At 35.7% G+C, this 27,761-nt stretch overlaps 1 protein-coding gene across 5 annotated transcripts; it reads right to left on the minus strand.

Moving 5' to 3' along the window:
* Positions 1–667: 667 nt before the first annotated feature.
* On the minus strand, positions 668–27,690 carry CCDC18 (coiled-coil domain containing 18). Of its 5 annotated transcripts, XR_006166429.1 has the most exons (26): positions 27,508–27,690; positions 26,371–26,518; positions 26,047–26,203; positions 25,619–25,786; positions 24,551–24,660; positions 23,589–23,717; positions 21,497–21,593; positions 20,618–20,739; positions 18,753–19,062; positions 17,985–18,088; positions 17,718–17,875; positions 16,796–17,016; positions 15,871–15,981; positions 14,939–15,070; positions 14,065–14,199; positions 13,420–13,497; positions 11,828–11,944; positions 10,325–10,492; positions 9,674–9,816; positions 9,043–9,206; positions 8,056–8,269; positions 7,369–7,468; positions 6,155–6,271; positions 5,573–5,715; positions 4,572–4,688; positions 668–2,768 (listed from the first exon to the last, which is right to left on the minus strand). XR_006166429.1 is itself a non-coding variant. In XM_042803249.1 (25 exons), the coding sequence occupies exons 1-24, from the start codon at positions 27,620–27,622 to the stop codon at positions 5,596–5,598; spliced, it is 3,438 nt and encodes a 1,145-aa protein (XP_042659183.1). In that variant the 5' UTR covers positions 27,623–27,690; the 3' UTR covers positions 668–2,768; positions 5,573–5,595. The 5 variants fall into 5 exon arrangements, 4 of the variants coding, with proteins under 4 accessions (XP_042659183.1, XP_042659204.1, XP_042659202.1 ...); XM_042803249.1 differs by lacking the exon at positions 4,572–4,688; XM_042803270.1 differs by lacking the exons at positions 4,572–4,688; positions 26,371–26,518; positions 27,508–27,690 and having other exon boundaries at positions 25,619–25,776; positions 26,047–26,112.
* Between the last annotated feature and the right edge of the window lie 71 nt (positions 27,691–27,761).

Consider the following 27,761-nt stretch of genomic DNA (forward strand, 5'->3'; position numbering starts at 1 on the left):
TGATTAAGGGATAATCTCCAACTAGACAAAAACAGAAGCACATGCTCCTGCATGAGTTTATAATCTGCATAATCAACATGGACTATATTTAAAACAAATTTTGATTAATCTTTAAAATGAGACATTTGTAAACTACATTTTTTGCTACAATTACAATCAGTCTGTAGCATCAAGTCCTCCACTCACATCTATGGAAAGTCAACTGCACCCAAAATGGGATCCCCCTACTAAATCCTTCAGACTTCCTACACTTGCAGGACCCTCCTCATTCTTTTGCAACAAATGAAAAACAGATTTCTTCCCTGATGTCTTTTTGTGAGACTTAATAAGCTTTACAGAAAAAAGTAAATTGAAAAATGGGATGTGGATTTGGAAAGAAACAAGTTGTTTAGACAAGATTCCTCACATTTATTTTTGGCACTGTTCCCAAACAAGAATAGAGAAAGCAAGTACACTGGCAGTGGAATACAGCCAGGAAGACATTGAACAGATCAGCTTCACTATATCCCTGCTAACATTGAAATCTCTTTGAACACTTTCTATTCTAAAATTGACAATTTTGAGGAAAAAAAAGTATCAGAACTAGCAGGACGTGTGACTCAGTTTTAGTTTTGGAGAAAATACTCTACCAACTCTGCATATGAACTCCAAATTTAAAAGAGGGACATTTAGACCAGCAATTTGATGCAATTCATGTTTAACATACAGTAACTGTAGGCATACTACATATAGAAAGGAAATCAGTCTCCTGTGAAATTTATAACCCATCCTGAGTGACAGAAAAAGAATCACCTTAATAAGCAATTAACCTTCTTACCAGCATTCAGCTAATTGCAATGTCGTTATACACAGAAAAATGTTTTCCAAGATTCAATAAGCCCATGTTAATGCAATGCAGGTCAGAAGAATGGACTCACTGTTTCAGGATTTGCATAGATATAAATTGGTTAGTAACTCAAGACAAGTATGACTCTACAAAAACATTTAACTGAGATTGTTAGGGAAAAAATACGTCCCTCCTTTCCAAAACAAATAAATTCACTTGAACAGTATAGCAAGTGGAATCATTAACTTCTGTGGCAAGCAACAAAATAGCAAGACAGCATCTAAAGTTAGAGAAAACATAATTATGATTCTACCTATTTAGCAAGTTTGACCCACAGTTTTACTAGAGAACTTAGTATCCAGATACACAGTTTTAGTGCAAATGCTATTTAGCTGATTCAGAAACTAGGCAAATTGCTTTTGCTGCTCATGCACATTTATATTTAGTGCATGTAGGAGGAGCAAGCGAGGCTTTATGCAACACTACATCAGTGGAATTCCACTAGTGTTGTGATGCAACTGTAATTACAGATTGGTTAGATTTTCCACTTGAAATCCTTGTTTGAAGGACCTTGGCTTTAAAAGATTCTGTCTGAAATCTGATGCACAGATTTCTATCCTGAAGGCAAACTGATCTGCCTAAGGAGAGGAAAAAAAAAATTAAAGTAGTTTAATATTTTTCAATTATTACACTGGTCAATCTAAATACAATGTTTTTCATTTACTGTTATGTAGAAAACAAATAGCTTGATTTAACACACACAATACATTTATTTCCATAAGTAAACGGTATTTTTTTGCCACATCATTATTTTGATAATAACAAAATAAAGAATCTGAACGTGCAGAAGTACTTTAGATGACTGTATCTTGACCTTGACAATAGTAGAAAAATGTATGCCTGGTTTTGTATAACCACTTAAAGTACAACGGTTGCATTTCTATAACATGTTTGCATAAACAGTGAAAGACCTACAACCCAAGTTGTTTAGCACTTCCACCTGCAGAGTGGCTGAAACACAGCAAACACATTTCCTGGCCAAGATACACTTTTAATACACAAAACAATTAACTTAGACCTACCCTTTAAATCGCAATACATTCAATTCTGTTTCTCTACTTTATATCAAATCATTTTACTTAATTTTCTGAAGCACTAATCACACGTCTTAATGCACATAAATCATTTTTGCATTCATCAGACTAAGATTTAGGCCTCATAACCATATTGGCAGCTTCCGACACTTATGTAAATACAGAAGTGTTAGAAACTGATGCCACTAGTCATTTGTACTAGCTAAATTGCTTAATATTTTTGAAAATTGCAAATAAGTATGTTTTAGAAGGCATAATTATGATGCCATTTTAATCAATGGTAATTTTTGTGTGCATTTTGGTTTGGAGGAAAAAACAATTAAGCTTTATGGCCCTGTCCCACACCCCTTTGCATCTGAAAGACACTGCTTCAAATAAAGCAAGCAGGTTTTCCCAGTGTCTATGATCAAATCAGTGTCCAAAAACATCTTATAAACAGGTCGATTTTAGTAAGACATTGTGTCTGCAACACTGTACATGTAGCAAAAAAAAAGGAAATAAAGTATTCCCAAACAAAAATTGTTAAGTTAGATGTGAAACACAAGTAAACTGTTTCAAATCCTTGGAAAAAAAATAACAGCAGTAATTCCTGTAACTCAAGATACTTAAAAAATGGGATTTATTTCTCAAAAATATATCAAGATGTTTTTATATCAAGGCAATAATCTCAAAAACAGTTGGAAAAATAAAAAGGTTGTAATTTGTGTCAGTACAAATAACCACATTCCTTATTTACAAATACAAGGGTAAAATTTTGTCTTTGCATGCACGAATATGATGCCAGCAACAGCATTCCTGGGTTGCTGCTTGTCCAATGGTCAACATGCCACTCTTCACAGCTCCTGCCCCTGAAACAAAGTATCTGTGATGAGATACCATATTTACCACATTTACCATGACATACCAATTTACCATATCAAGTTGTTACTTTTTGTTATAAAGTCTTATCTTAAAAATTCAAGAAAACTAACTGCAGGCCTCAAGGCCATGTTATCTTTCTCAAATTTTGCCCCCGAGACTGAAGTTATTAATGCATTTTTGTTCACTGTTCTTGTAATTGAAGTGCATTTGCTTTTAAAATGAGCATAATTTACAATTTTTTCAACATATGTTAAGTTCTAGCAGTTAGGTAAGAGAATATTATGCAGAATATGTTGAGAAGAAATCTTCACATATAAATCCATGTAAGAATTGTGTACAGTTTAAAGGAGCACTGCCTTTTGAAATAACTCCTCTGTGTAAGGCTTAAGGTTTCACATTGAACCACATTATTGTATTTAAGATCCTAACAACTTAAGTTTCTAACAATTAAGCTAGTGTTTGTAAAAACCCTAACAACAGTATCAAGGTATCAAGTATCAAGAGGAAAAAAGCCTATGTTTCCTACCAATACAAAGTGAGGAAAATCTTACCAACATTAATGTAAAGTATTCTGAATTTTCTATAGTATACAGAAATAAATGCAGCTGAACACAGTATATGTTTGGGGTTGTTTGGGGATTTTTTTGACAATTTCTAGAGTTTTAGCTTTAAAATACAGGCTTATGGGTTGGACCTAATAATTTGACTGTTCATTTATAGAAAAAAAACAAACAGGAGTATCAGGTGATCAACAAAATGGTCTCTCTAGTATATGATACACAGCAGCTATGTTTATGTTACCCAGTACTGTGGCACAACAGAGGCCATAGAGCCACTAATATTTCATAACATCACATTATATTATGGCTCCTGTTACTTATAAACATAAAAGAGATTATGCTGTATCTAATCATGTTTAGCTAGATGCTTATTCTTTATGAAGAATGCTATAAATAGAGTACACAGACATCTAAGTAGCACATAACAAGCTTACAGCTACTGAAAGATTATTACAGTAACTTCTAATTATTATACTATGTATACTTTTACAAAAACATTGTAAAAATGAAACTTTTTTTTTTAAATAAATCAATCTTCGTAAGCATTAAATTTTTTATTCACTTCCCTAATTTAAAACAATTTTATTTCTCATTTTAGTAAGGAACTGTGGCCACAAAAGATTAATCTGCTGTAAATCAAATCTGCCTTTTTTTTTTTTAAAAAGTAATTAATTTCACAGAAAAATTAAAAAGCTATTCTGACTGTTCAGTAAGATATTTCCAGTTTCTTTATTTGGAATACTTACAAATTCTAAGAGTAGCAGAGTGTTGTATTGTTACAAGATATTCACTGCAGATTAAAACAGAGTAAGAACAAAGAACGATTCAACTGAAAAATCTGTGACCTGGTTATTTCATGAGTCTCAAAAGGGCAGAGTGGACCAGGACAGAAATCAATCCTATCTAACAATTCCTTCCCTGAACTAATATATTTCCTGTAATAAGCAAGCAGGGAAGGTAGTGTATTAAGGGGAAAAACAATGAGACAGACTATACCCCTGGGCAAAACACACACACCCGCCCTGAACTCCTTTTCCCCAGATTGATAAGGTTTCTGTGTTTCTAGAACTAGGACAGAAAGTTGCTGTGGGAGATTGGTCTGTCAGTCTGCAATGTTTTATTAATGAAGAAATTATTTTCTTACGTCATGTTAATATACACATTTTTTAAATGACTGGAGTAGGTCTATATTCAAAGCCTTTCTTATATCATTCTTGGGCCTTCCCCTACCTGGTATTCCTTAGCAGAAGTAATAACAAGGCAATTTTTCTGAAAAGGAAGGGTCCAGTTGGCATTTGCACAGGGGCTAGCTAATAAATCCTTTCCTTCAGAATCATTCCCAAAGTCCTAGGACAAGTCGGAAATGTATTAATGATGTGTGAAGGGTAGCAGCAGGCACCGTCTTCTCAACTGTCATAAATAACCTTTAACAGAAATCAAGATAGAAGAGCTGCCATCGCATTAATTTGCAGTCAAAGAACCTTCATGTTCAGCTGCGACACAGCGATGGCCCCATGAACTAGAATACCAATCAAATCCTTTTGGTGAGTACACAGAAAGCAGACTTCTTCAATATCTTAACCAAGGGAAAGAAATAACACACAAATGCAGCATAACCAAAATGGCAGAAACCATTTCAGTTTTGGTGTTTACCTCTAGCTGGCAAGCATCTTTGAATTAATTTATTTCTGCAGAAAGACTGTTTATCTCAGATTGTATTTGTTCTTGTAGTGACTGATTCGTGCCCCAAACCAAAGATTGGTATAATTCAAAGTAAAATTAGTCATTTTCTCTATTCTATCTGTATGCTCTTATTTACTTTGCCAAAAAAATTCTCTCTTCTCATTCCTACAAGCGTGCTAGATCTCAGTGCTCTTTTGATGGAATTATTTTCAGGAGATAGATACCTAAGTCATAAGAAGCTCTCATCATACAAAATATTGTTTCATTTCATTTCAAGGAAGATCATGTCCATAGCCAGAACATCAGATTACTAATCAATATTCAAATTTCTCCACAATGCAGACAATTCTGAGTGCCATTAAATTTGTAAATCATTAAACTGGATTAATTTTAGGGGATTAAGACTCAGAAACACCAGGATATAAAATACCATTACCTGGAGAGAAGTAATGACACTTATTCTAGAGACACCATATTGTTCCTTCTAGGCAGTTACAGTAATGGCATTAAAAACTGAAGATTTGTTGTATATCCAAGGTACACTTTACCTTTTCAAGAGCTCTAGGCTGCGTTATTTTCTTTCAATTTTTTTCTTCAACTGATTTATTTCTTGATCTCTCTGGAGTAATTCAAACTCTTTTTCACGAAGCTCATCTTTAGAATGCTGGAGTTTCTTCTCTAAACTCTCAATCTGAACAGAAAATGCAATTGTATCAGAACTGATATTTTGCTGATATCACTGCAATTTTTAAAAAAACCAAAACATCTCACAAATACCATCAGTATTACCTCTGACTTCAGATTCCCTTATATTTTTTTTATTTGTATTTTGTCAACATTTTCCTTCATTAAAAGTACAGTTTGGGAACTATATCATATCAAGTAACAAAAAAATACATTTCCATTTTTAAACTAGCATATCCCTGCAAAATTTTTAGTTTTAATTGACAAACACAATATTTTTGCTGGCACATTATTCCAGTACTCCCTTCCCCCTCCCTACAATAAGCTACCAATTTTACTCTTCTAGATTAAACCTGGCCAGCTATTGCATGCTAGGATCAGACTCTCTCAAACCATTAGCTGCCCTTTGTTAGGAAAACTAGGTTTTTAGTTTAAACAAGAATTACCTGTTTATTGTATTCGTTAATTTCTAACTCTGACTTCTCTAAATTGCACTCCAATCGAATTATTTGTTGTTCCATTTCTCCCCTGTGTTCACGAACTGTCATATCCAACTGTGTAATCTACAGGTAAAAAAGGAAGAAAAGGAGATTTTTTTATTTTGAACTAGTATGCCAATTTTAAGTAGCAGTATTACAAAATATGACAGCAAAATGGATGCAACTAATCCTTTGGAGCCTCATGAACAGTCCCTCAATTAGTCAATATGAAAATGCACCCTAGCTATCTCATTTAAAAAATAGGGGCCAAACAGAGAGAAGGGGAAAGTTGGGAAAAAGTCCCTAACTGAATATGTTTGGTCCTCAGATACACAGAATACAAACTTAGTTCTCATTTTAAACGGAATGTAATGAGTAGCTTATTATACTAATCCATCTTGTTAGGAAGTGTCAAATTTTGCCAAAGCAAAAAACTATCTTATTGCTTTGATGAATTTCCAGAGCAGCTGGCAGGGTACTGTAGCACGAATATAGTGGAAGGTCTGGCCTCCTTACAGTATCAGTTCCTTGAACAGATGATTTTTTTCCCCTGATCTTCACCCCTCCTTCTCTCTGAACCTCAAATACTCTTGGATACAAAGGCTGGTAACTCCTGTAGGAAGTAGCTATTAGAAGGCTAATTATTAATGACAGAAGAATAGTTTTTCCATTATGGGTATCAAATCCTGAAGCCAGACCGAAACACTGAAAATATTTATCATATTTAAAATGAGCTACAGAAATTTATTTGCAATGAAGATACTGTTTCAATGTTCAGAGGCTACTTTAGAGCTAATAAAATATGCTCCAGTGCAAACAAGGAAGGAACCTATCATCTTCAAGCATACTTCAGCGCAGGTATTTCCTTTGTTTTATCAAACGTCAGGCTGACAACAGTTGTCCTATAACTTTATCACTAAGGAATAATTATGGCACAGGTTTGCACAAGGCTTCTGTTCTATCAAAACAGTAATCTGCGGTCTCTTCAGGGAGCACAAGCTGATTTTCCTGGTACCATAAGGCTTCAGTAGCCTACAGCTGGTTTTGAGGTTGACACTGTGGCTATATTAACAGTACAGTTTGGAACAATATCTAAAGGCAATTAAAACCAGCAGGCTTTTTATAACTTATCTACTACACAACAGGGATAATTGTCAGTAACATAATTAAAATCGTCTGACCTGAGCTGCTCTTTGTTTCAGTTCCCAATTCCTTTCTTTCAGTGCTTGGTTCATGTCAAGGAGTTCTTGGTTTTTGTCTTCAATTTCACCCTTGCAGTACCTGGAATTCTCATACGTTTAATTGCTTAATGCACATTCAGTTGCTTAGCTTCAAGTAGTCAGCTTGCAAATCATGAGATCTATTACTTAAAACCAAATTACTCTAAAAGATGAATCAATTAAGTGACTGCAAAGGAACAAATCCAAATGGAATAATTCTGTTAACTATATTCCAGGTGGAGATTTCCCAGTAACTCCATTATTTGAGTTAAATTGGTTATCAGGACAACGTGTTCTTAGAAAGAGTAGTGCAGAAGAAAGTATCATTAATTTATGGTCAGAAAGGATACTGAACAATTTTACCGTAACAGAAATTAATTCCTCTTGAAGTTACTTCATGGCTTTGGGCTTCAGAAAACAATTTTAGCAGATTTTAAAACACGATTCCCTAATCAAAAATGCAGCAGCATTTTCAGAAAGTAAAAGTGAGCTGAGGACCTACTGTATCAAGTCATCTTACAGCCACAAGCCACCTAAAAATTACAGAGTGCTGTTAAGAATATAAAAAACCACCATCCAAACTACTTGCTATTACTAAGGAAAAACTAGCACAAGTAAGTTTTTGTGATGGAAAAGATATCAGCTTACCTGAGCTCAGTTGTTAGATCCATGATAACAACGTGCTTCTCCTCCAGAGAAGACTGTGCATTCTCTAATGCATCTTGCAATTCTTGAAGCTGTGTTAAAGTGAGTTTTAATTCTCCATGGGCATTCTGTAATGAAGATTCTAATTCTACTATTTTCTGTAAGGCTTCCCTGTGGTAGGTCTCACTCTGAAGCAGCTTATCTTCTAAATCATACACTATTTACATACACAACACAAAACACAAAATATTTAATCATCACTAAGTCAGGATCTTAATGCAACACCACTGCCTTCTAGCACATGTTCTCATAATCCATTTTCAGCACCACTATTTTTAGGAAAATCTAGAAAAACAGTGACTAATTGACTTGGAATATGCAGATATATCTAAAAACATTTGGCCAAGGAAAAAGTACAGGGACAACATAGTATCTGAATAAATAGTGCTATGAAAAATGCAAGCAGAATTGTTAGTAAGCCTCCCATTTAAAAGAATGGTAAAATAAAATTAAATGGACGAGTTGAAAAGTTTATTTCTATCAACTCTCTTGTGGGGTTTTCTGTTCGTTTTAGAGAACTGAATTTGTGTGAACAGCATATGCCTTTATTAAATCTGTTATGTCTTGTTTGATTACCACGTTAAGAATCTGCATTAACGATTTACAGGGAAAGCTACTTATTCATTTCACCTGGGCTAAAGGTACATCCCACAGAAGTGAGAATTTGCAAAGGGACATTAAAAAAAATTATATGCATTTTTAGGTGTTATGGAGGAATGTTTGGTTAGGGTGGTTGTGTTTTTTTAGCTTTTGGGGTTTTTTTTAGAACTATGAATTAACCAACACATTAAAAAAAAAATCATATTTTGACTCTCAAGTACTTGATTATGAAACAGGGGGAAAAGGAAAAATGTGTAGTCTAATACATATAGAGAAGCAGCATGACAAAAGGAAGCAAAATAGCTTCAAGAAACAAAATAGCAAAATTACCCTTATTTGACTTTTCAATGAGCTCTGATCGTACTTCTTCCAAAGTAATATCCAACCGACTTATCCGCATTGCTTTGCTTTCATCATCTTGTTTTAATTGCACTACTTCTTTTTCCATACCAGTAAGTTCATTCTTGTATTGATCCATCTCCAATTTCATTTGGCTAAATAGAAGAAGCAACCAGAACAAAATTAACCTTGTACTAACAAAAGCAACATATGTATGTCCTTACATGCCCTAAGACAACAGGTATTTGTGAATAAATTAGGAATAAAAAAAGTCACATTAAGCAGGTTTTTTTCTCAGTCATAACCATATTCTTTATAACTACCAAGCTCTCCTAAAATCTACTATCTGGAATCACAAGCAACTTTATGTATTTATGAATTGAACTGGATTATGAAACACCATCTCAAGGCTAAATAGGTTGCTGGGACAGACATTAATTCCATTGGAAGACTGTTCCACAAACCCCTGCTTCTGCTAGACAGAAGCTTCCCTTCGGATTTCCAGCCTGTGCTCGTACAGAGACTGAACGGTATGACTATGTGGCTGAACACTGTTTCAGGCAGCAATCTTTCTTATTGATATGTCTATCTGCAGAATATACCTCAGTTATTCTAAACCTACCTGATTGTACTATTAAGTTCATCCACCTTCTGTCTGTTTAAATCTGCTTCCTGAGCAGTGAGGCAAAGTTTCTCCTCTACTTTTCTCAATTCATCTTCTGCATATGCTTTCCGCTTCTGAAGCTCTTGTTCCAAATTTGATACCTATTTATAATGGTATTTAAAAACTGTTGCTATTTTTAAGTTACATACCGAAGAAACACACATCCTTGTCTTGCAACTCACATACAGAGTTTTAACAAAACAGATTTCTTTAGTCTAAAATTGTATCCAATTTAAGACTAGAACTTTGCAGTTACATTTGAAAGACAAATAGTTTCTAGTAAATATAAAAAGATTCAACTGATTGAATTTCAATACACCTCTCCTTAACTGCAGTGTAGAGTTTGATTTTTCAAGTACTTTGCCACTCTAGATGCTAGCTAGAGTTTCTGATAGCACCAAACCTGATTTAAGACAAAACAACACTTTTTTAGATATATCTAAAATATAGTGTTTTATTTAGATATATCTAAAATAACAACTATCATCTGCAATAACAAGTATCAACGCAGTTATCAACAAAGCATTCAGATGTTAAAGGTATTACAAAAGCATATATAAAAGCATTCAATTATCTGTTTTTATGTAGACAATTCTCACCACGCTGTACCTGTTTCTCAAGTTGATTTTGATTATCTTCCAGCTCCCCATTTCTAATAGTTTCTTGCTGTAACATTTGCTGATGATGATGCAAAGTTTGTTGTAGGAGAATATTTTGTTCACTTGTGTCCTGAATATTCTGATCTTTTACTTTTATTTCTTTCTGTAAGTAACGAACCTGAAAACATATTTATTTTCCATTACAATAGAACATTTTTATTTGCACTTGTATCAGCTATTCTCTTAATGAGTACAGAATCACACCTATGATTCAGTAAAACTTCTGGCTGTGAACTTCGTTGCATTGCAGTTTTGACACAACATAACACACCTCATAATTCATCAACAAGTTGTGCTTTATAAAGTAAAGAAATAAGTAACTTATCAGCCCCAATTTTTGACTTATTGCTTTCAAAATATACCTCAACTGGCCAATATTATAAAATATATAACAAAGATTTTACTTTAGAAATTACTGAACCACTTCTCTTTCTGTCACTCTATTTCTCAGAAAATCCCTGTTTTCCCCTTCTGATTTTGTTCAGTCCTCCCCTTTATTTCTTCCTCCCTCTATGGCAGTAGTCATTACAATAAAAACCAGGAGTTCTGAGTGCCTAACTTGTCACACGTTGAATGGTCTGATTTCTCAGAGATGACTGCCAAGAATCTTCTGGGGGAAAAAAAAAGAAACGTTTTTTAAAAAAAAAAAAAAAAAAAAATCACTAACTGCACACTCCAAAGTGGAAGTAGTGACTCTGCCACTTATGAAAACACTGGTCACAGTTGGAAAGACCCACTTGCTACCGTTGAGTTTCACACAGCATCCAGTCTCTTATGCAGTATAAGAAAAACAGATTTTAGGGCTTTGAAAGCAACAATAAGTATCACAGGTTTATGTGTAACACAGACTATAGATTTCCATCCAGTTACTCCTGTACAGGATGTAGTCATCTCCAGCTGACTAAAGCCTGTCTCTTGGCAGGTAGGGCAGCACTGCCATGAACAGCCTACTACAATAATTAATTCATGTGGCTAGGTATCCCCACAAATAAAAGCTAATACTAATAATATTTAAACTTAATTCTTTCTTGCTTTCATGTATTTGTGGAAAGTACGATAAAACTCAGGGGCCTGAAGTAACGATTTTCTGATGCCCAGGACTTCTTTCCCATTAAGATACTTGAAACAAAAATCAATTATGTGTACCTAAATTTATATTGCAATGGTGCTCTCTCCATTTTTTTCCAAGATAATGCTTTCACTTAATTCTGATTTTGTTACTTCTTTCAACATCTCATTTCTCTTGGTACTTCTTTTCCCTAAGCTTATCGAGTGTTTCTTAGTTATGATTTATCCCTTTACCCTCACATAATGTATAGTCTTGTCACAGATTACATCCGAGTCACAATTCCTGCTGCAAACGTTTTGTCTCTTATTTCAAACAAACTTTTAGATTAAATAATTCAAAACAAGCATTCTCTGCAATACAGAAGTTGTTAAAACAAGACATTACCTCTTCAGACCTTTTTTTAAGCTGATTTTCAAATATCTCCTTATTTTCTTGTGATTGACTCAAATATAGTGCAACTTCTTCCTTACATACATCTAGTGCTGACTCAAGTTGTCTCACCTAGTTGAATGTAACAGGTTACTTAAAATTGCATGACATGGTTTCAATTAGTCTAAAAAAATAGTGTTAAAAAGCATCTTTGTGCAAAGTGTCTGAAAACCTACATTTTTAATCTAAAGAGTATTAAAACAGGTGTGGAAGATTATGGTAAACTTTTAAACTGAAACAGTATTCAGAAATTAAAATTTTTTGTGAAATTAAATTACAATACTTTAGACTGTGTTTAAATCAGATGAGACTATCAGTTATGAGAATATATTCTACTATTTGTCAGTAGCTAGAATTTAAAAGCAAATGTATGCCCAATCCCAAACCATTAATCCACCATGTTTTATTACATACAGAACTGTGTAAGTAAATATGGAGTAATCATATATGAATTCTGACAAGTCTTTTTCAAAAATAACATTCAGATCCTAATACAATTCCTCTCAGAATGCTATTAAACAGCATTGGTTTTTTTTTCCTTTCTGCACTGAGAGAGTGCCTGAGCTCTACCAAAAGGTAAAGGAAAAGCTAGATTTTGGCAATGTCAACACTACTAATCTATTTTACTCTTTTACTATTAATTTCGATTTGAGTAATCTCTAGTAAATGTCTTATAACATCAAACAGATAAAAATTATAATGAACAAACCCCCAGAGGTCTTAAACCATAATAATTAAACTTTTCTTAACTGTTTGGTTTCAATGCTAAGAAGATTTTTCTCATCAATGAGCACTGTGCTGAATTTAGCTGCAGGGTGGCTAATCATTTCAATGCTACCAGTTTTCTAAACCATATTGGATTGTATACTCCTCTCCCTACCCAGATCAAAAGACTTGTGAAGAGAAATGGTAATGGTTTTTAATTTTAAATCCCTGGAAAACATCCCAAATACCACAAAGCCACTTAGAAAAGTGGTCCAACACAAGTTCATAAAGAGCATGCTACCATTTTAGTCCCCAGTGTATTCGCCTAGTGATATCCTAAAGATTTAATACAGTTTGAAACCTGACTGCAGTAAATCACCTCATAGCAATGGTTTATTAAAATACTGTTTCAAGTGCTGCAAGAAAAATATTTATCAGGCAAACAGTAGGAAGAGGTATAGATGGCTAAAAACATAACCAATATTCTATTTCAGACACCTATGATGTTATATGTCATATTCAGAGAAAAAAATACGTAACATTATCTCTGTTTAACAATGTTTTACTAAACAAGTAAAACAAGCACAGATCTGCCCTATTTATAACTACAGTAATTTTACAAAACAACTATGCATTGCATAATCTCTTAGTGCAGGTTTCACTATGCTTCTAATTTATTCTTTTTTAGATGAAAAACTTCAGGTTCATGACTTCTGAAATATTTATGGGAGATAAATTTCTATAAAGCAGCCTCAATATAGTTTTTCTAGAAGATAAAAGGAAATCCACCATTACTGCAAACTTTAAAACTATTAATTGAAAATTGCAAGGAGTTTACTAACTTTGAATGTTTCTTCTGTTAACTGACTTTTCAGCATCTTCAATCCTTGATCTTTCTTGACATTTTCATTTTCCATTTCCTGTTTGTACACATATTTTTTTTCATGAGAACAAAATGTAAATATAGTAACAGTAATTTAACTAATTACTCATACTAAGAATTGGCAGAAAAAAAAAAAAGATATCTGTATTTAAAATACAATTGCTTCTATACTGTATTTATGTACATCATACTCTGCAGTGAATTTAGTTCCTGATAGGTGTTCCTTCATATTCTGCAACAGCAGGAATTATTCGAAGGAAAAAAACTTTGCCATAATATAACATTAGTGGTTCTCCACCTAGTGCAGAATATATGCAGTTGTTATTTATCCAGATCTCTTTCCTTCAATTAGAGCAAGAAGCCCAAGGGGCAAACCAGAGGCATAAACAGAATGCTGAGACAGAAAATAAACATCATTAAATTTGTACAATATATGTAGCTGGGAACTACACTAGTTTCAGTCAATTACTTAAACAACAATTAAAAAGCAAAAATATAAGTATCTTTCATTTTCCCCCATTTTTCCATGTTTAAGGATATGCTTTTCATCATTATTAGTCACTCATTTGGTTTATATTTAAACAAAGTCAAGAGCAAACCTTACCTCTCTGCTTTCTATCAGCAGCCCATCCAATGATTCAATGTGGTGCTGTTTATGTATAACATCTTGTTGCAAAATAGATATGATTTTCTCTTGTTTGATTAATTGTTGCTGTTTCTTCTCCAGTTGTGTCTGAAGCTGTCCATAAGTAATCCATGGTTTATTATTTTAACAAGCTTTTCCAGAAAATTTGTGCATCAAAATATTTCCTTCAGTTCTATTCACCCATCACTTTAAGAATTAAAAGTAAATACATTCCTGCCATCAGCAGTATTGCAGTCTTAAAAATAGCAGAGCATAATTGTCTGTCATCAGCCAAGACAGCTAGACATGCATACGTCCTTTAGTAAAAGATGACAAGCTTCTTGAACAGCTAGAAATAGCCACGACTATTTCTAACCACACAATGCAACAGAATTCTTCTCTAAATACTGAAAAACCTACCCACAGTTCTCCCTCTGAACACAGATGCTCATAAGGCTCAGGCTGGCAGAGGTTCAGCAAACTAAAGAATATTGTTAGAAGCTGTCATGGTTTAATCCCAGCAGGCAAAAAAGGTGGGTTTGGTTCTTGTTTTGGTTTGGTTTTTGTGCTAGGTGTTTGGAGCAAAGAACAACAGTATTCTTTCTAAATTCCTATTTCTCTTCAGTTGAGCAGAAAAGAGCATATACGTATCTCAGAGAGCAATCGTGAAATTGTGTAGTGTTATATGGAAAATGAACTAAAACCAGGAAATGCAGGGAGAAAATACAACTTTTTAATATAACTTTTAAATTGGGTATCTGCCTCAGAAGTACTAAAAAGATAAAGAAATTTAACGTAGGAAAAAAGTTACTGAGTATATCACTCACACATACTAGCACAAGGAAGGGCTTACTAGTTCAATCTGTTTCTCCATCTCTTTGTGCTGCTCAAGGTGAACCAACTTTGATTTTTCAAACGCAGAAATTATCTGCTTATGTTCTTCACTGTTAGTTGTTTCCAACTCATGAATGCGTCTGTTTTTCCCCTGGGAAAAGCAGCAACAAAAAGGACTTAGTAAAAATATTTAGCTGTGACATTAAATCATGTTTGGTTTGATGATCAAGTTCTAGATTTCATAAAAGAACACAGAAAATGCTGAAGTTATGCACAACATTTTTCATCTCAAAGGATGTCACTCCTCCAGCATAGGTATAGAATGCCACTAAATACAGCCACTACACAGAGACAAAGTGTCTGCCAAGGTGAGCTACTGGCACAGATTACAGCAACTGGCGCAAAGAACTTTTGACAAAGACAAAAAAAATCCTATGTTCACATGGATAGATGTAGTCCTTAAAATACAGGTTTCCATTTGAAAGGGACCACATAAGTAGTTTTATTTTCTAGCAACCTTAGACTTCTTCCCAAAACCAAGTTTGTATAACAATACCCAGACCAGAATCTACAGTGCTTCAAGTGTTAGATCATCATCTTCACTTATTACTCTTTAGAAGACTTTTTTTTCCACAGGTCTACAAGTATTTCACTGAACAAATGGCAATGCTACAATTGATTTCAATAGGACCAGCTTTTCACTGCACATATCACAAGGAAAAAGTAACATGCCCATTACTAACTTATCATGTTCAAAAACAGGAAAAAAAGGATGTTTTATTTTAAGTAAGATTCAGATTTTAGAAACTGCACTGTCTAAAGACTGCACAGATTGTTTAGCAGATCTGAAAGGCTATCCATTTTGAATATGTGGAATAATTCTGTTCTATATTAAACTTTAATCTCCATTTATGTCTTTTTACATATAATTTCTCACTAAGAACATTTTACCATGAGTTCCTGTTCCAACTCAGTGTTTCTTGCTGCAGCAGCAGAATAAGCAATAGTCTTTTCTTCCAACTGTTTCTCAAGTGCAGAAAGTTGAGAAGATTTCTTTGTTATCTGAAATTAAATATGGCACAAAACAGCATGAAGACAACTGTTTTGGGTTTATTCAAGTATTTGAGTACACTTTCTTAACACCAATTCCATTTTAGCTACTACTATTTTCTAGAGTTTAAAATTAATTATTTGCTTATTTTTTTATGTTCTATTAAACTTTAGTACTTGTAGTGAAGAATTCAGGACAATTTACCTCAAATTTATCCAGATCATTATAATTATCTGTGCCATATGAGTGAATTAGGTATTACAGTTTTATAACATTTATGGCCATTATTAGGAAATACTGCAAATCCCATCATGCTGGAATTCTACAGGCACAGCACCAGAACATTAACATTTCAACTTATTCAACCAAAGAAAAGCTAGATGAAGCTTAATTTTTTTTTTTTATTTTTTTTTTTTTTTGTGACTCTATGGTGATGATGCTAATCTCTGGTATGGTAACTGTGCTAGCATTTAATGAGGAAAAAATACAACTCTTCCTTCAGCATCTATTGTTTATGATCACACGTTAATTCAACCATTCCAAAATAACAAGACTGATTATTTTCCACATAACAAATAAAAATAGTAGTAGTATCACCCACTAATTATATCAGCTTTAAAATGAGATTTCTTACAACAAACAAATTAAGACTGCTACCTTCAAGTTCTCCTGCTTGCTCAAAAGTTTATTTCGAATTTTTCCTAAATAAGCCAGATTTTAATATTATTATGGCAATTGCAGTTTTTCCATAAGTATTGTCCTAACTATCTTTGATCACTGAACTAAACAAAAAGTGACATTTTTTTAAGGCTGCCAAAAACTTACTTCTCTCTTTAAACCAGTAGTTTTTGAAACCTTCTTCAATAGGTCTTCCTGTATGATTTGGAACTGACTGGCTCTCTGAGCCATGCTGGTCTTCAAAGAAGAATTCTCATCATCTGCTTCTGTCAGTTTAGTGTGTAACTCTTCTATCTGTTTCTGGAATCTTTGCCTCTCCTTTTCAAATTGTTTGCTGATAAGTTCTAGCTGTTGACATTTTTCCCTCTCTCAAAGTAGAAAAAATAAATATAAGATTAATTTATAAAAGAACATACAAATCAGCACTCAAGCAAATAATCATACAAAGAGAGGAAATCATACAAAGAGAGGAGAAATGTAACTTAATGACAGCATATCGAACTAACACACATAGTATCCGGAAACAAGACTGTGTTTTGTTTGGTTTTTTTTTTTTTTTTTTTTTTTTTTTCCCCCCATAATCTAAGTGAAAGCTGTGACTGAAGAAAAAAAACCCAGCCCCTTCCCAAACAAACAAAAAAAGACACTGAAGACAGCATCATTATATAGGTGCCCTGAAGTACTTTCATGGAGCAGTCCTAATAGTAATCACAGGAGCGACTGCAGAAACTCTTCAATAGCAGGATACAGAGAAAAGATTCAAAGATATGGAGACCTTAGCATAACCTGCATAAAGAAAAAAATACATGGTTCTATTTCAACACAAGCTGTAACTTGCATATTGCTGAAAAATTAATATAACTAGCAAAGGGAAGAAGAATATTGCGCCTGGAGGACATAACAATTTCCAGAATTCCAAGGTGGTAAGATGCTCCCTGTTCAACCAAACCATACCTGTTAGCTCAGAGATACATCTTAAATTACTATAAAAACAATTTATAACCCACAAAAAAATTCCTATTCTGTGGATTAATCAGACAGAACTGCACAACTATTTTGGTAAGCTTACCTCCGTGACTTCTGATCAATTTGACAGGCTCTGTTTCCAGGCCATGTAACCTGCTATTTTCTTGTTCACTGTTATTAGAAAGATGCTCAGCTCCAATACAGATAGTTAAGTTTGCATGAGGTTTGTTAATTTCTGCTTCTTTCATTCCCAGTTTAATGCTATTACAAAGGAGGAGACAATTATTTAACATTCCTTCTACATGCTGGTTCTAATACCACCTTATTACCTGCCTATTCTTGCCATAATTCAGTAACTGGAAAGTTATACCTTAGGTCTGCAATCAAAGGTTTATTCAATTCACAACAAGATTCACGGAGAGCTTCTTTTGTTGAGGAACTGGATATCTGGTGTTTCAAGTGGTGCCATTTAAACTAAAAGTTAAGGGAAAATCAAGATCAATGCCAAATCGATTTTTTTATTGTTTGATAGCATGATTAATTCATGTGGTATAGCATATAAATTTTAAGAAAGGTATGACAGAAAGTTAAAAGTGCGAATAACTTGATTATTAAAATTATTTTAAGTGCTTGCAGAGCACTGCAGGTTTGTCTCACATTAGTAGACATTATAGTCATTAAGGCCCTCTGAAACCGAGACCATTCCTTTAGATATCTTCATACAAATACTAAAGCATGAACATTTTTGCTGTGAATAAATAAAAGGAGATACCATCAGTAATTCCACGTTTTGAACTTCTCACATCATGCTTCCTTTTAGATTTTGGTAACTGCATTTATGATCATTTCTTCCCCTCAAGTTACATAGGGGTTCTGAATATTTCATTGAATTACTAGAATAATCCCAAGTTTTTTCAGAAAATATAGAAGTATTTTCCAAAAAGGGCCCTAAAACAATTTATAAGGCTCTTCCAAACAAATATCTATGGTCACAACTGACCAAAACATTGTTTTTATACAAAAGGTATTTTACTCAGGATGATTTCTCAGGAACATCACAGGATTTCCATGAAATGTCAGTTAGACTTAAGACACATAATAGAATTTTTAAATGTATTAGATTTATCAGTTACTGTACCTCTTCAGATGTACTTGGAGACAACTGGGAAATAATGGTTTCTAGTATGTTAAGCTCTTCCCTTGAGTCTTCAATTTTTTGATGGCATAATTTCAAGCTGTTATGTTGCTGTACAGTAAGTGCTCTCAGCTCTGCATTTTCACTTATTAGAGCATTTTTCTCTTTAAGCATTATTTCTTTTTCACAAAGTTCACTCTCAAGCTCAATGATCTTCTGATCAGACTGAGTCAGCCTTGATAACATTTCAGTATTCTTTGCCTCTAGAGCCTTAATTTCTCCTTTTGTGCAATGATTCTCTTCCTTTAATTGCCTAAAAAAAGTATCTCCATTTAAAAGGAATAGCTCAACATAAGAGGAATTTCAGTATCCCAAGTACTGGAAGAAAACACCATAAATACACTGTTTTACTAGTTTCCTCCCTTTTAAAATCTGGGATTAGCTCTATACAAAGGACAGAAAAGTTTTCACTGTTTTACTAAGCTTTCACTGTTCCTACAGACCAATACACAAACTATTATCGGCAAACAAGGAAACAGAATAAACTACTTCTCATCCTTAAACAACTTAGTAAAGTTTTAAACACTATCTGGAGAGTCATTGGTGGGAAATAGATCAAGGTGGCCTTAACTGTGCTGAAGCCAAGGAAATTTAAGAACAGGAGAAAATAACTATATAACGATACCCAAAAATCACAATGGATGAAGATAATTTAAGACTGAGCTAGTCTAGCATTCTGTTACTAACAACAGAGGGAAGTGTCATATTTATTCTCTCCCCTCATATCTGACTGTACAGTGAGACAATTGCATTTTTAGCTCATCACAGATTATTTTAAGGTACCTGTTATTTAACAAACTAAATTAGCTCATCAAAGTCCTGAGGAGTACCAAACCCAGTACAAGGTAGCAGCGAAGGGGGGCAGTCTAGAGGAAAGACCCCCATCATCATCAGAGAGGTATTAAAGAGGCTCAAACGAGTTTAAGGGTGCTCACACACTGACCATCCTTGCCTAAATGGCCAAAGAACAATTGTTAGACAGGAATGTAAGCATGGACAGCACATGTGAATGGAACATCCAAAACTGACTGAGGTGTTTGTGCAAACCTAATAACACTAAAGACAACCAGCTGACGGTTGTCCTCCCTCACTGAAGCGGTAAGGGAATTACCAAAAGACTGCTGAAACAAAGGGGGGCTCAGCTTGAAAAGAAACATGCACAGAGCATGAAAATTTCTAACAGCAGGAAGAGACCTTGGAGTGGGAAGAAAGTAGCAGTCAAAACCTGGTTTGACACTTCCAGAAGTTGCAGCCAGCACCACAACCTCTGTTCAGGCTTGAGTGCAGCCTCGCTATCAGATGCCAAGAGTATCCTTCATCCTAGCTAGGGAGTGACAATACAGTGTGCCACAAGGAGGGACTCCTACCTGGTGGTGTAAGTGAACTCATAGTGAGCTTTCTCATTGGCATGTACATTAGCAGTCTGCAGGCAGCAGAACAGGCATGCATAAAACCCAAGTACCCACATCTCCCACAGAAGCAGTGTGTGACCAAGGGAACCAACGCTCCCAGAAGGCTTGGTGGAACGTTGCTTGTTACTGTGAATATGTGGCAGTGTGTGGGATTAGAGTTTTTAAGGATTAGTTACAGAAAAGATTTTTGAAATTTTTAAGTATATGCTAACATTTTTTATCTGTTTAGTATTATGCTTTGCCTGTTGTGTTGCTGATACTGATCCTATGCGTTCACTGACACTGGTCCTGATTTGGTTTGAACTAAGCGAACTGAACAGCACATTCATCATTACAGTTGAAATATGAACTTTCTTCTCAAATAACTACAGTGATTTTTAAAAGCCTTTGAGTTACCTTAATTGCTCTTCTAGGATGTCTAGATCCTTTCTGTAGCTGACACATTCTTGATTCAACTTCTTTTTTTCTTTTTCACAATTAATTAAGCATTTTCCCAAGACTACTACTTCAGCTTTCACCTTAAAAAGCAATTTTTTTTTTGTTATTGTACAGCAATAATCTTGATTTCCACAGCCAACAGTCTTTTTTAAAAAAAATACTATAAAGGCTATCTTGTTCCTTTTTTTCTTTCTGGTAAGCCTGTAAATAACTGTATTGCTTACTGTTACTAAGAAAAGGAGAGGAGCAAAGAAGTTTGGGGTATTTTTCTGTCATTTGGGAAAAAAAGTAATGTTCTTTGGGTTTAATATTTTAGGGTATATTTGTGGCTGGCAATCTCCTTCCACAAGGAAGGAAATCTAATCAAATAAAAATTCTCTGCAAGAGCTAGCTGCCTCAGGCATATATTTCCTCATCCCACAGGGCAAGAAGCATTAACTATTTTGACCACTGGAACTTTGGGACACAACTTCATTTTCATCTTAGCTCCTCTCTAGCTTATGTTTCATTGAACAGGTTACACAGATGAAGTCAAAGAGTTCTTTTAAAAGGATTGTATACTTTTAAAATGTAAAATTCCCAGATGACAAGCAACAGAAAAAACAGCAGCAGTATTAGGACACCTCAAAGATGCAGACTGTCCAGACTGTGCGGAAACAGTTTAAAGCTGGATAACGGAAGTTAACACCACAAGTAGTTACTTACCCTTTACCACCTCTCTTAGGACTTTGCCAGCAACAAGCAGAAACAACTGACCCACTGGTGAACCCTCTGCTGTTTGCTGCCTAGCTTACTGGAAAAAGCATCGCAAAACCTAGTAAAAAAAAAAGCTCTTACCTTTTCTAATTTTTCAGTTATTTTCTCTTTATACTTTTTGAAAGCTCTTGTCAGGTCCTCCACGTTCAACAAAGCTTCATCTCTTTGCTGTTCTGCTCTGCAAAAAGCATACCAATTTTAAAAAATCATAGATTTCAGTCATTATGTAATTATCTCCTCCAGTTACTAAAAACAACTACTAAATTAATTGTTCCAGGTAACTTCCTTTGTTCTTCCAACTTTCCAAGCCCTTGATGAAAAAAGTTTCACTTGAGGAATAAATTAATTTTTAAACATCATGTTTGCAGTTTAACATAAACAAAATCCCAAGACTAAAAATGTAAAAATCAACACTTTTGATTCCCCTTCAAAAAGAGTTTGATTCAAATCATCCTCCTGTCCCTATCAGTAAAAGCCAATTTCAGGGACTGGGATAGCATGCATGATAAGGAATCAGAAGATAGCAGCACTTTTTAAAATTCAAACTACTTAAGGGGAACTCAAAAAGATTTTGATACTGAAGGGAACCCTTGTGATGAAATTGGGATGAGACTGACAGGGATTGATCAAAGGATAAATTATCTGGAAGATACTGGAGAGATGGCATCAATAACAGTAAAGGAAGCTGAGACTGGGAGGATATCAGGTGAGCAACTGTTCACAGCAGCAAGCCAGACTGCTTACTATCTTGCTCTATTATTTTGCAGCCATGCCCCTCTCTTACCCTCCCCTATCATTACACTCACTAAGGAAGAATTTGGAACAGTAATCTCGGGACAACTCAGGTATGCAGTCTGTTCAGGACACCCAACACAGGCACAGAAGAATTACTGCTGCTCAATAACATTTGTTTCTCTTCCACGAAGGGAACTGTGGGAACATGGTAAGTGCCTCATCAAGGTATAGCCTACCCTCAGATCTCTGTTGCTCCATCTGAGGACCACTGCCCATTTGGAGATGGCAAAAATATTCAGAGAAGTGGATAAAGGGATTTCAAAATAACAAACAAAGTAGTGTTAGTCTAAAGCACTTCCATTTGCATGGCTGAAGAATAGTAAGTGGTTGTAATTACTGATTAACAGCAAATGGTAATAGTTGTTAATACTAACCATAATACCACATGTTGCCTTTAATACATGGCAGAAGCTCAGTTTTTCTAAAGCACAAAAACATTTACATTTGCAACTAGTAACTTAGTACAGCTAGTTCCAACCCCACATGCTGTGAATGGACAGTGAACATAAATCAACACACTTCTTCACCAGTAGTGCAAGCCCCACAGCATTCACATCTGTGTAGCTGTAGCAAGGTTAGAGGTAACTTCATGTGTAGACAGACAAGCCAAACAAGCATTTTGCACTCCAAAGGCTCAAGAAATGCTTTTCTAAGTCATTAGGTCAGTCAATTCTTCTCCCTAGTAATGCAGTTAAATGAATTGGACAGGTAGGAATCTTTTTACTTATTCTTCTAATGTCTTTAAAATTACATCTTGGAGGTGACAGGATTGTATATAGCAACTTCCAACAGTTGAAAGAAATTACCTAACCTGACCACTAGCCACACAACCACTAGGCTAGAAGAGTCAATAAGAAAAGGAAATGGGGTTTGGGATGGAAATACAGCACCCTTTTCAACAGTACCATATAGACAGGTAAGATTAAGGATAACATAAAAATGTTCTCTCGTTTAAGTTGTGCTTCTATCACTTTCCTCACACCAGCCCCAAAAATACAGCACTCAGTACTGTTAAGTACTGCGCACCGAGCATATGCTGGAGGTTCTTGCAAGATAAAGTCAAAAATAACTCAGGAAAAGTATGTTATGGACACATTTCAGCTCTCCACTAAAGTACATCTATTCTGAAGGGAAAAAGCAGGTGATAAAATACTTACTAGTATACAGTATCAGCCTGCAACTATCAGCAAATTTCAAGATTTAAGAAGTGCCCATTTAAATAATAAGTATCTTGACATAGAATTTCCCTATTTTTTAAAAAATATAACATCTTTAAATAAGAGAAATAATTTGATTCCACAAAATAAACATCTGCCAATGGAAAAAAACACTTATGCACTACTATTCTGTATTCAATTTATTAAAATTACTTAGCCACCTCTTTCCTTGCTTGCTTCTTTCAATTAACTCTGTTTTCAGATTTTTATAGTCCTTTTTATATCTTTGCAACATGTTTTCTCTTTCCATTTCTGTTTTCCGGCTTTGATCTAGTTTATCTTCTGTATCTCTAGGAAATAAACAAAGCATAATTAAAAAATAGGAACTTCTTTGTAAAGAAAGGAGATTCTTGTTGTTCTTTTCTGCACAATGTTTGAGAAGCGCTAGTCAAACATGCTGCAGCTCTCAAAATGAGCTTTGGAACACCCAGAGCCTCCAGACTCCCCAGACACATGTCTGCAGTGGTGTCTACATCTCATCAGTAGGCATCTCATCAGTAGGCATCACAAGTGCCAAGGGTCATGGTATCTGAACATAGAAATCACTTTTTCTGGCAATAGATATGACATGGGAAACAACATTAAAACCTAAACTGAATATAAGTATTTTTACCTCTTTTGTGAAGACAGACTATTGCGATATTAAATGATCATTATATAGCATAAGGCTGTAAGATAAACTGACAACCAGGCATGTTTTCCTGACAGCCTCTGGACACTGTTTACATTAGCTTTATTTGGCCGTTTGCCTTGATTAATATATTAATGAAGAAAATCCTTTATGCTACATGCTGCACAGTCATGTTTGAAAATACATATGCTTATTTACTACAGAAGATACGCAGTCATGTGGCATACAACCACTCTAGTCAGTTATAAGAGCACATTCACGTTTAGTGTACATTATAAACCAGTTTCTTTTACCAGCCTTTATTATTTTTTCTCCATTTCTGGAAGTACATTCAAAACTAAACACCTCCCTCCTATATATGGCTCCAAAATGGAAGTTTCAAGCCCCAGATGACATGACCCACACAATACCAGTAATAACGTCATCCCAAAAAAGAGAATAGACTAGCAAGCAGACCACAATAAAATGTTGATTTTAAAGTACACTGATTACCTCACAATTTTATCTTGAGCTGAAACTTCTGCCTCCAAGTTTACAATCTGTTCTTTCAACTTAGGAATACAGACTAAATGCGTACCTAAAGTAGATTCAAGGTAAGAAATCTGAAATAAAAACATGTTTGGGGTTTCATTAACACTTGCATATATACCTTTGGGTGACACACATAAGAACAATCTGCTTACTGAATGACATAGTGCTCTTAACCTTACTGCAGAAGATGTTTGTTCATCTACACAAAGTGACCTCTACCTTTCTGCTGATTCAACATCCTTTCAGTTCCCTAGCACCATTCCAGTGTGATATGCTGTCTAGCAGAGTGATTTCTTTATATGTTGATCCTGTCTCTTCCTCTTCCCCCAAACTTGATACTCCCCTATTTGTTCTTTCCATGCCAGATAGTCAAATATTTTGTTTATCTACTTATTTGTACTGTCTTTGAGATAACATTTCTCAAACAAGAAGCATTAAGCATAGCTATTTTATTACTGCTACATATAAACCAAAGATGACAATACAGTCATCCTGAAAAAATGTACATACAAGTGTATATTAAAGCAGGAATGATTTATTAGATACAAAATTTCCTTCTAACTCACTTTCATTTTTTCAAAATAGCAATATTAATCCAACCTGAAAGGGCAACATTTTTCTTCTCTTAGACAAATGACTACTGTGCCATTATTAGTCACGTGAAATTTAATGTGGCTCAGACACATGAATGTACAGTACTAAATACATGATTGAACTATTTCCTTACATAATGTATTCCTCATTCTGTAACTTAATGGCTTTAGACTAAACTTCTGAAAATGGATAGAACTCATAATTACAGTTGTTTTGCTCATGGAGAAATAGATTCCAGACCATTCTGTTCCCAGATTAATGCTGAATATTATGAAAAGATAGAATGATAGACTTTGTCTAAATTTAATGTTTAAACTTTAAAGACAAAAAAATAGCATATTGTGCTTGGAATTAGACTCAAAAGTCCCAGTCACTGGGGTGACTTTGGGTGTGGGCTTTGATTTTCTTTTTGATGAAAATACTAAGGATACATACTCTCGTTTTTGACTGCATCAATTCAAAGTTCATTGTTTCCACTCTGCTCTTGAGGTAGTAGTTCTGAGAAATCAAAGATGCATTTTGCTCATGAAGGGCATCCACCTTCTCCTGAAGACGTCCATTTTCTTCCGCAGTTTTATCAGAAGTTGTGGATACTGAGTAAGACTAGACATTTTAAAAAGTTTTATATATATATACATATACACACACACACTTATATATGCATAAGTAAGCAATATATACACAGTGGAAATTCTGCAGAACAAATGTATTTAAGTAATATTACATTTAAGAGTGCTCCACTGATGTAATTGCCCTATGCTAGAGTGTATCAACTCCAAGCCGTAAAAGGAAAAAATATACTCATAAACATAATGAAGAACAGAAAAACGACAACAATGAAAGTAATGAAGTGCAATATTTACTTGAGATTTTCTTTGAGAATCCTGGCAAGATGTTTTACCAGCATTCTTCTCACAGTTAGAAAAGCCTTGAGAGTTGCAATTAGGCTGAACAAGGTGTTCCAGGGTGAAGTCTATAGCCTCATCGAAGCAGCGGCCATAATGTTCACTTATATTAGTGCTAGGAGGGAGAGTAAAAAATTGATACACCATCTTTATTATAAGTTGCTCATAAAAAACAGCAAAAGAGAAGCACAAAAGGAGCTACTTGCAATAATCCATTACACTGAATAAAACAGATTTACACTAGAAAAGACAGGCTATTCTCATTCCCAAACCCACTCATACCTGGAAAGCTCTTCCTCTACAGTTTGTAGGTGCTTTTCTGTTCTCCTCAGCTGATTCTGTAATGACTGTAAATTTGCAAACAGGTCTTCAGCAGCAGCACTCTCAGGGCAAGTCCACATACTGTATTTCACCGGTACCACACATATGGCTAAAATAATATTTAATATTAAAATACTGGTAAATGCATGAAAATACTATTTGCCAAAATACTTTTAAAGTCACCAAAATAAGGCAAATAGAAAAAAAAAAATAAAAGAAATACTGAATTTTCAAATGTAAATGTATGTTTTGCACACTACAACTTCCCATGTTCCCTAGATAAAAATTACTCTGTACAAATAATTTCTTTTTTTTGAGAAGAATAATTATGTATGTATTCATGAAGTATGAGAAACTTCATTAACTGCCACTTATGAAAACTGGGAAAACCTGCTATACATTAGTTGCCTAAAACCTCTTACACGACATATCTCAGTTACTTCAGAAGTTCCATGCAACTAGCAGAATGTCTACAAAAGTAACAGTGTATATACAAGGAATACACTAAACTTGCCTCGCTATCCAGTGACCAGCGAAATTAAAAAAATCAGAGCAGCGAGGACCTGACAGCACAGAGGACAGAAGCTGTGGGGAGCAGGGCCGCGGGCAAGCCTCACCAGAGCAAGTAAGACTTAGCATATCGGGGCTGGAGACGTTTTGAAAGACAAAGGTCGCAGAAACCAACGCTCCCGGGCAAGGCGCCGCCGCCGCCCGCCCTTCCCCGGCAACACAGGGGTCCCTCCGCCGCCCGGCTTTGCAGGCCGGGGCTGGCCAGCAGCAGCCCGGCTGCGAACACTCCTCCGCCTTCGCGCCGCTCCGCCCGCCTGCAGCCGCGGCTACCCGGGGCGACGCGGCCAGGCCGCGGGGACCAGCGCCAGCGCGGCTGCGTAACGCCGGCCACGGCTCCCGCGGGGAGCCCGGCGTCAGAGGGGCCGCGTCCCAAGGCCCCGGCGCGCCAGCGCCCAGGCCGGCCGAGAGCCGGCGGTACCGGGCGCTCACCTGCCTCAGCGCCTTCGGGGCCACCCGCCCCGCGAGGACAGGAGAGACGAAAAGGGGACGCCCCTCAGCCCCGAGAAGATGCGCGCTGGTAACACTAACCCCAACACCCCGGAGCCCCCTCGGGGAATCCCACTCCGCGCGATCCGCGGCCCTCACCCCGCTTCAAACACCGCGGGCCGTGAGGCCCGGCCTTCGCGTAGCCTCTAGGGCGCATGCGCACCGCCCGCAGCCGCCGCCGCTCCAGCGGGGAGCGCCCGACCGGCAGAGCTAACCACGGGCCCGCCGCAGTGCACTGTGGGCGGGCGGAAAGCTGCGCTGCGCGGGCTGCGATTGGGGGAGCGGCGCGGGCGGAT

Source organism: Tyto alba, unplaced genomic scaffold (genome assembly GCF_018691265.1).
Source record: "Tyto alba isolate M040663 unplaced genomic scaffold, T.alba_DEE_v4.0 Super-Scaffold_1000006, whole genome shotgun sequence".
Taxonomy (NCBI): domain Eukaryota; kingdom Metazoa; phylum Chordata; class Aves; order Strigiformes; family Tytonidae; genus Tyto; species Tyto alba.

Excerpts from the sequence above, each read along its gene's own strand:
- CCDC18 (XM_042803249.1), bottom strand. The coding sequence starts at position 27,622 with ATGCGCCCTAGAGGCTACGCGAAGGCCGGGCCTCACGGCCCGCGGTGT. Across the intron at positions 26,204-26,370 it reads GTAGAGGAAGAGCTTTCCAG|CACTAATATAAGTGAACATT; the intron begins GTATGAGTGGGT and ends TCTCCCTCCTAG. Across the intron at positions 10,493-11,827 it reads TTAAAAAAAGGTCTGAAGAG|GTTCGTTACTTACAGAAAGA; the intron begins GTAATGTCTTGT and ends ATATGTTTTCAG.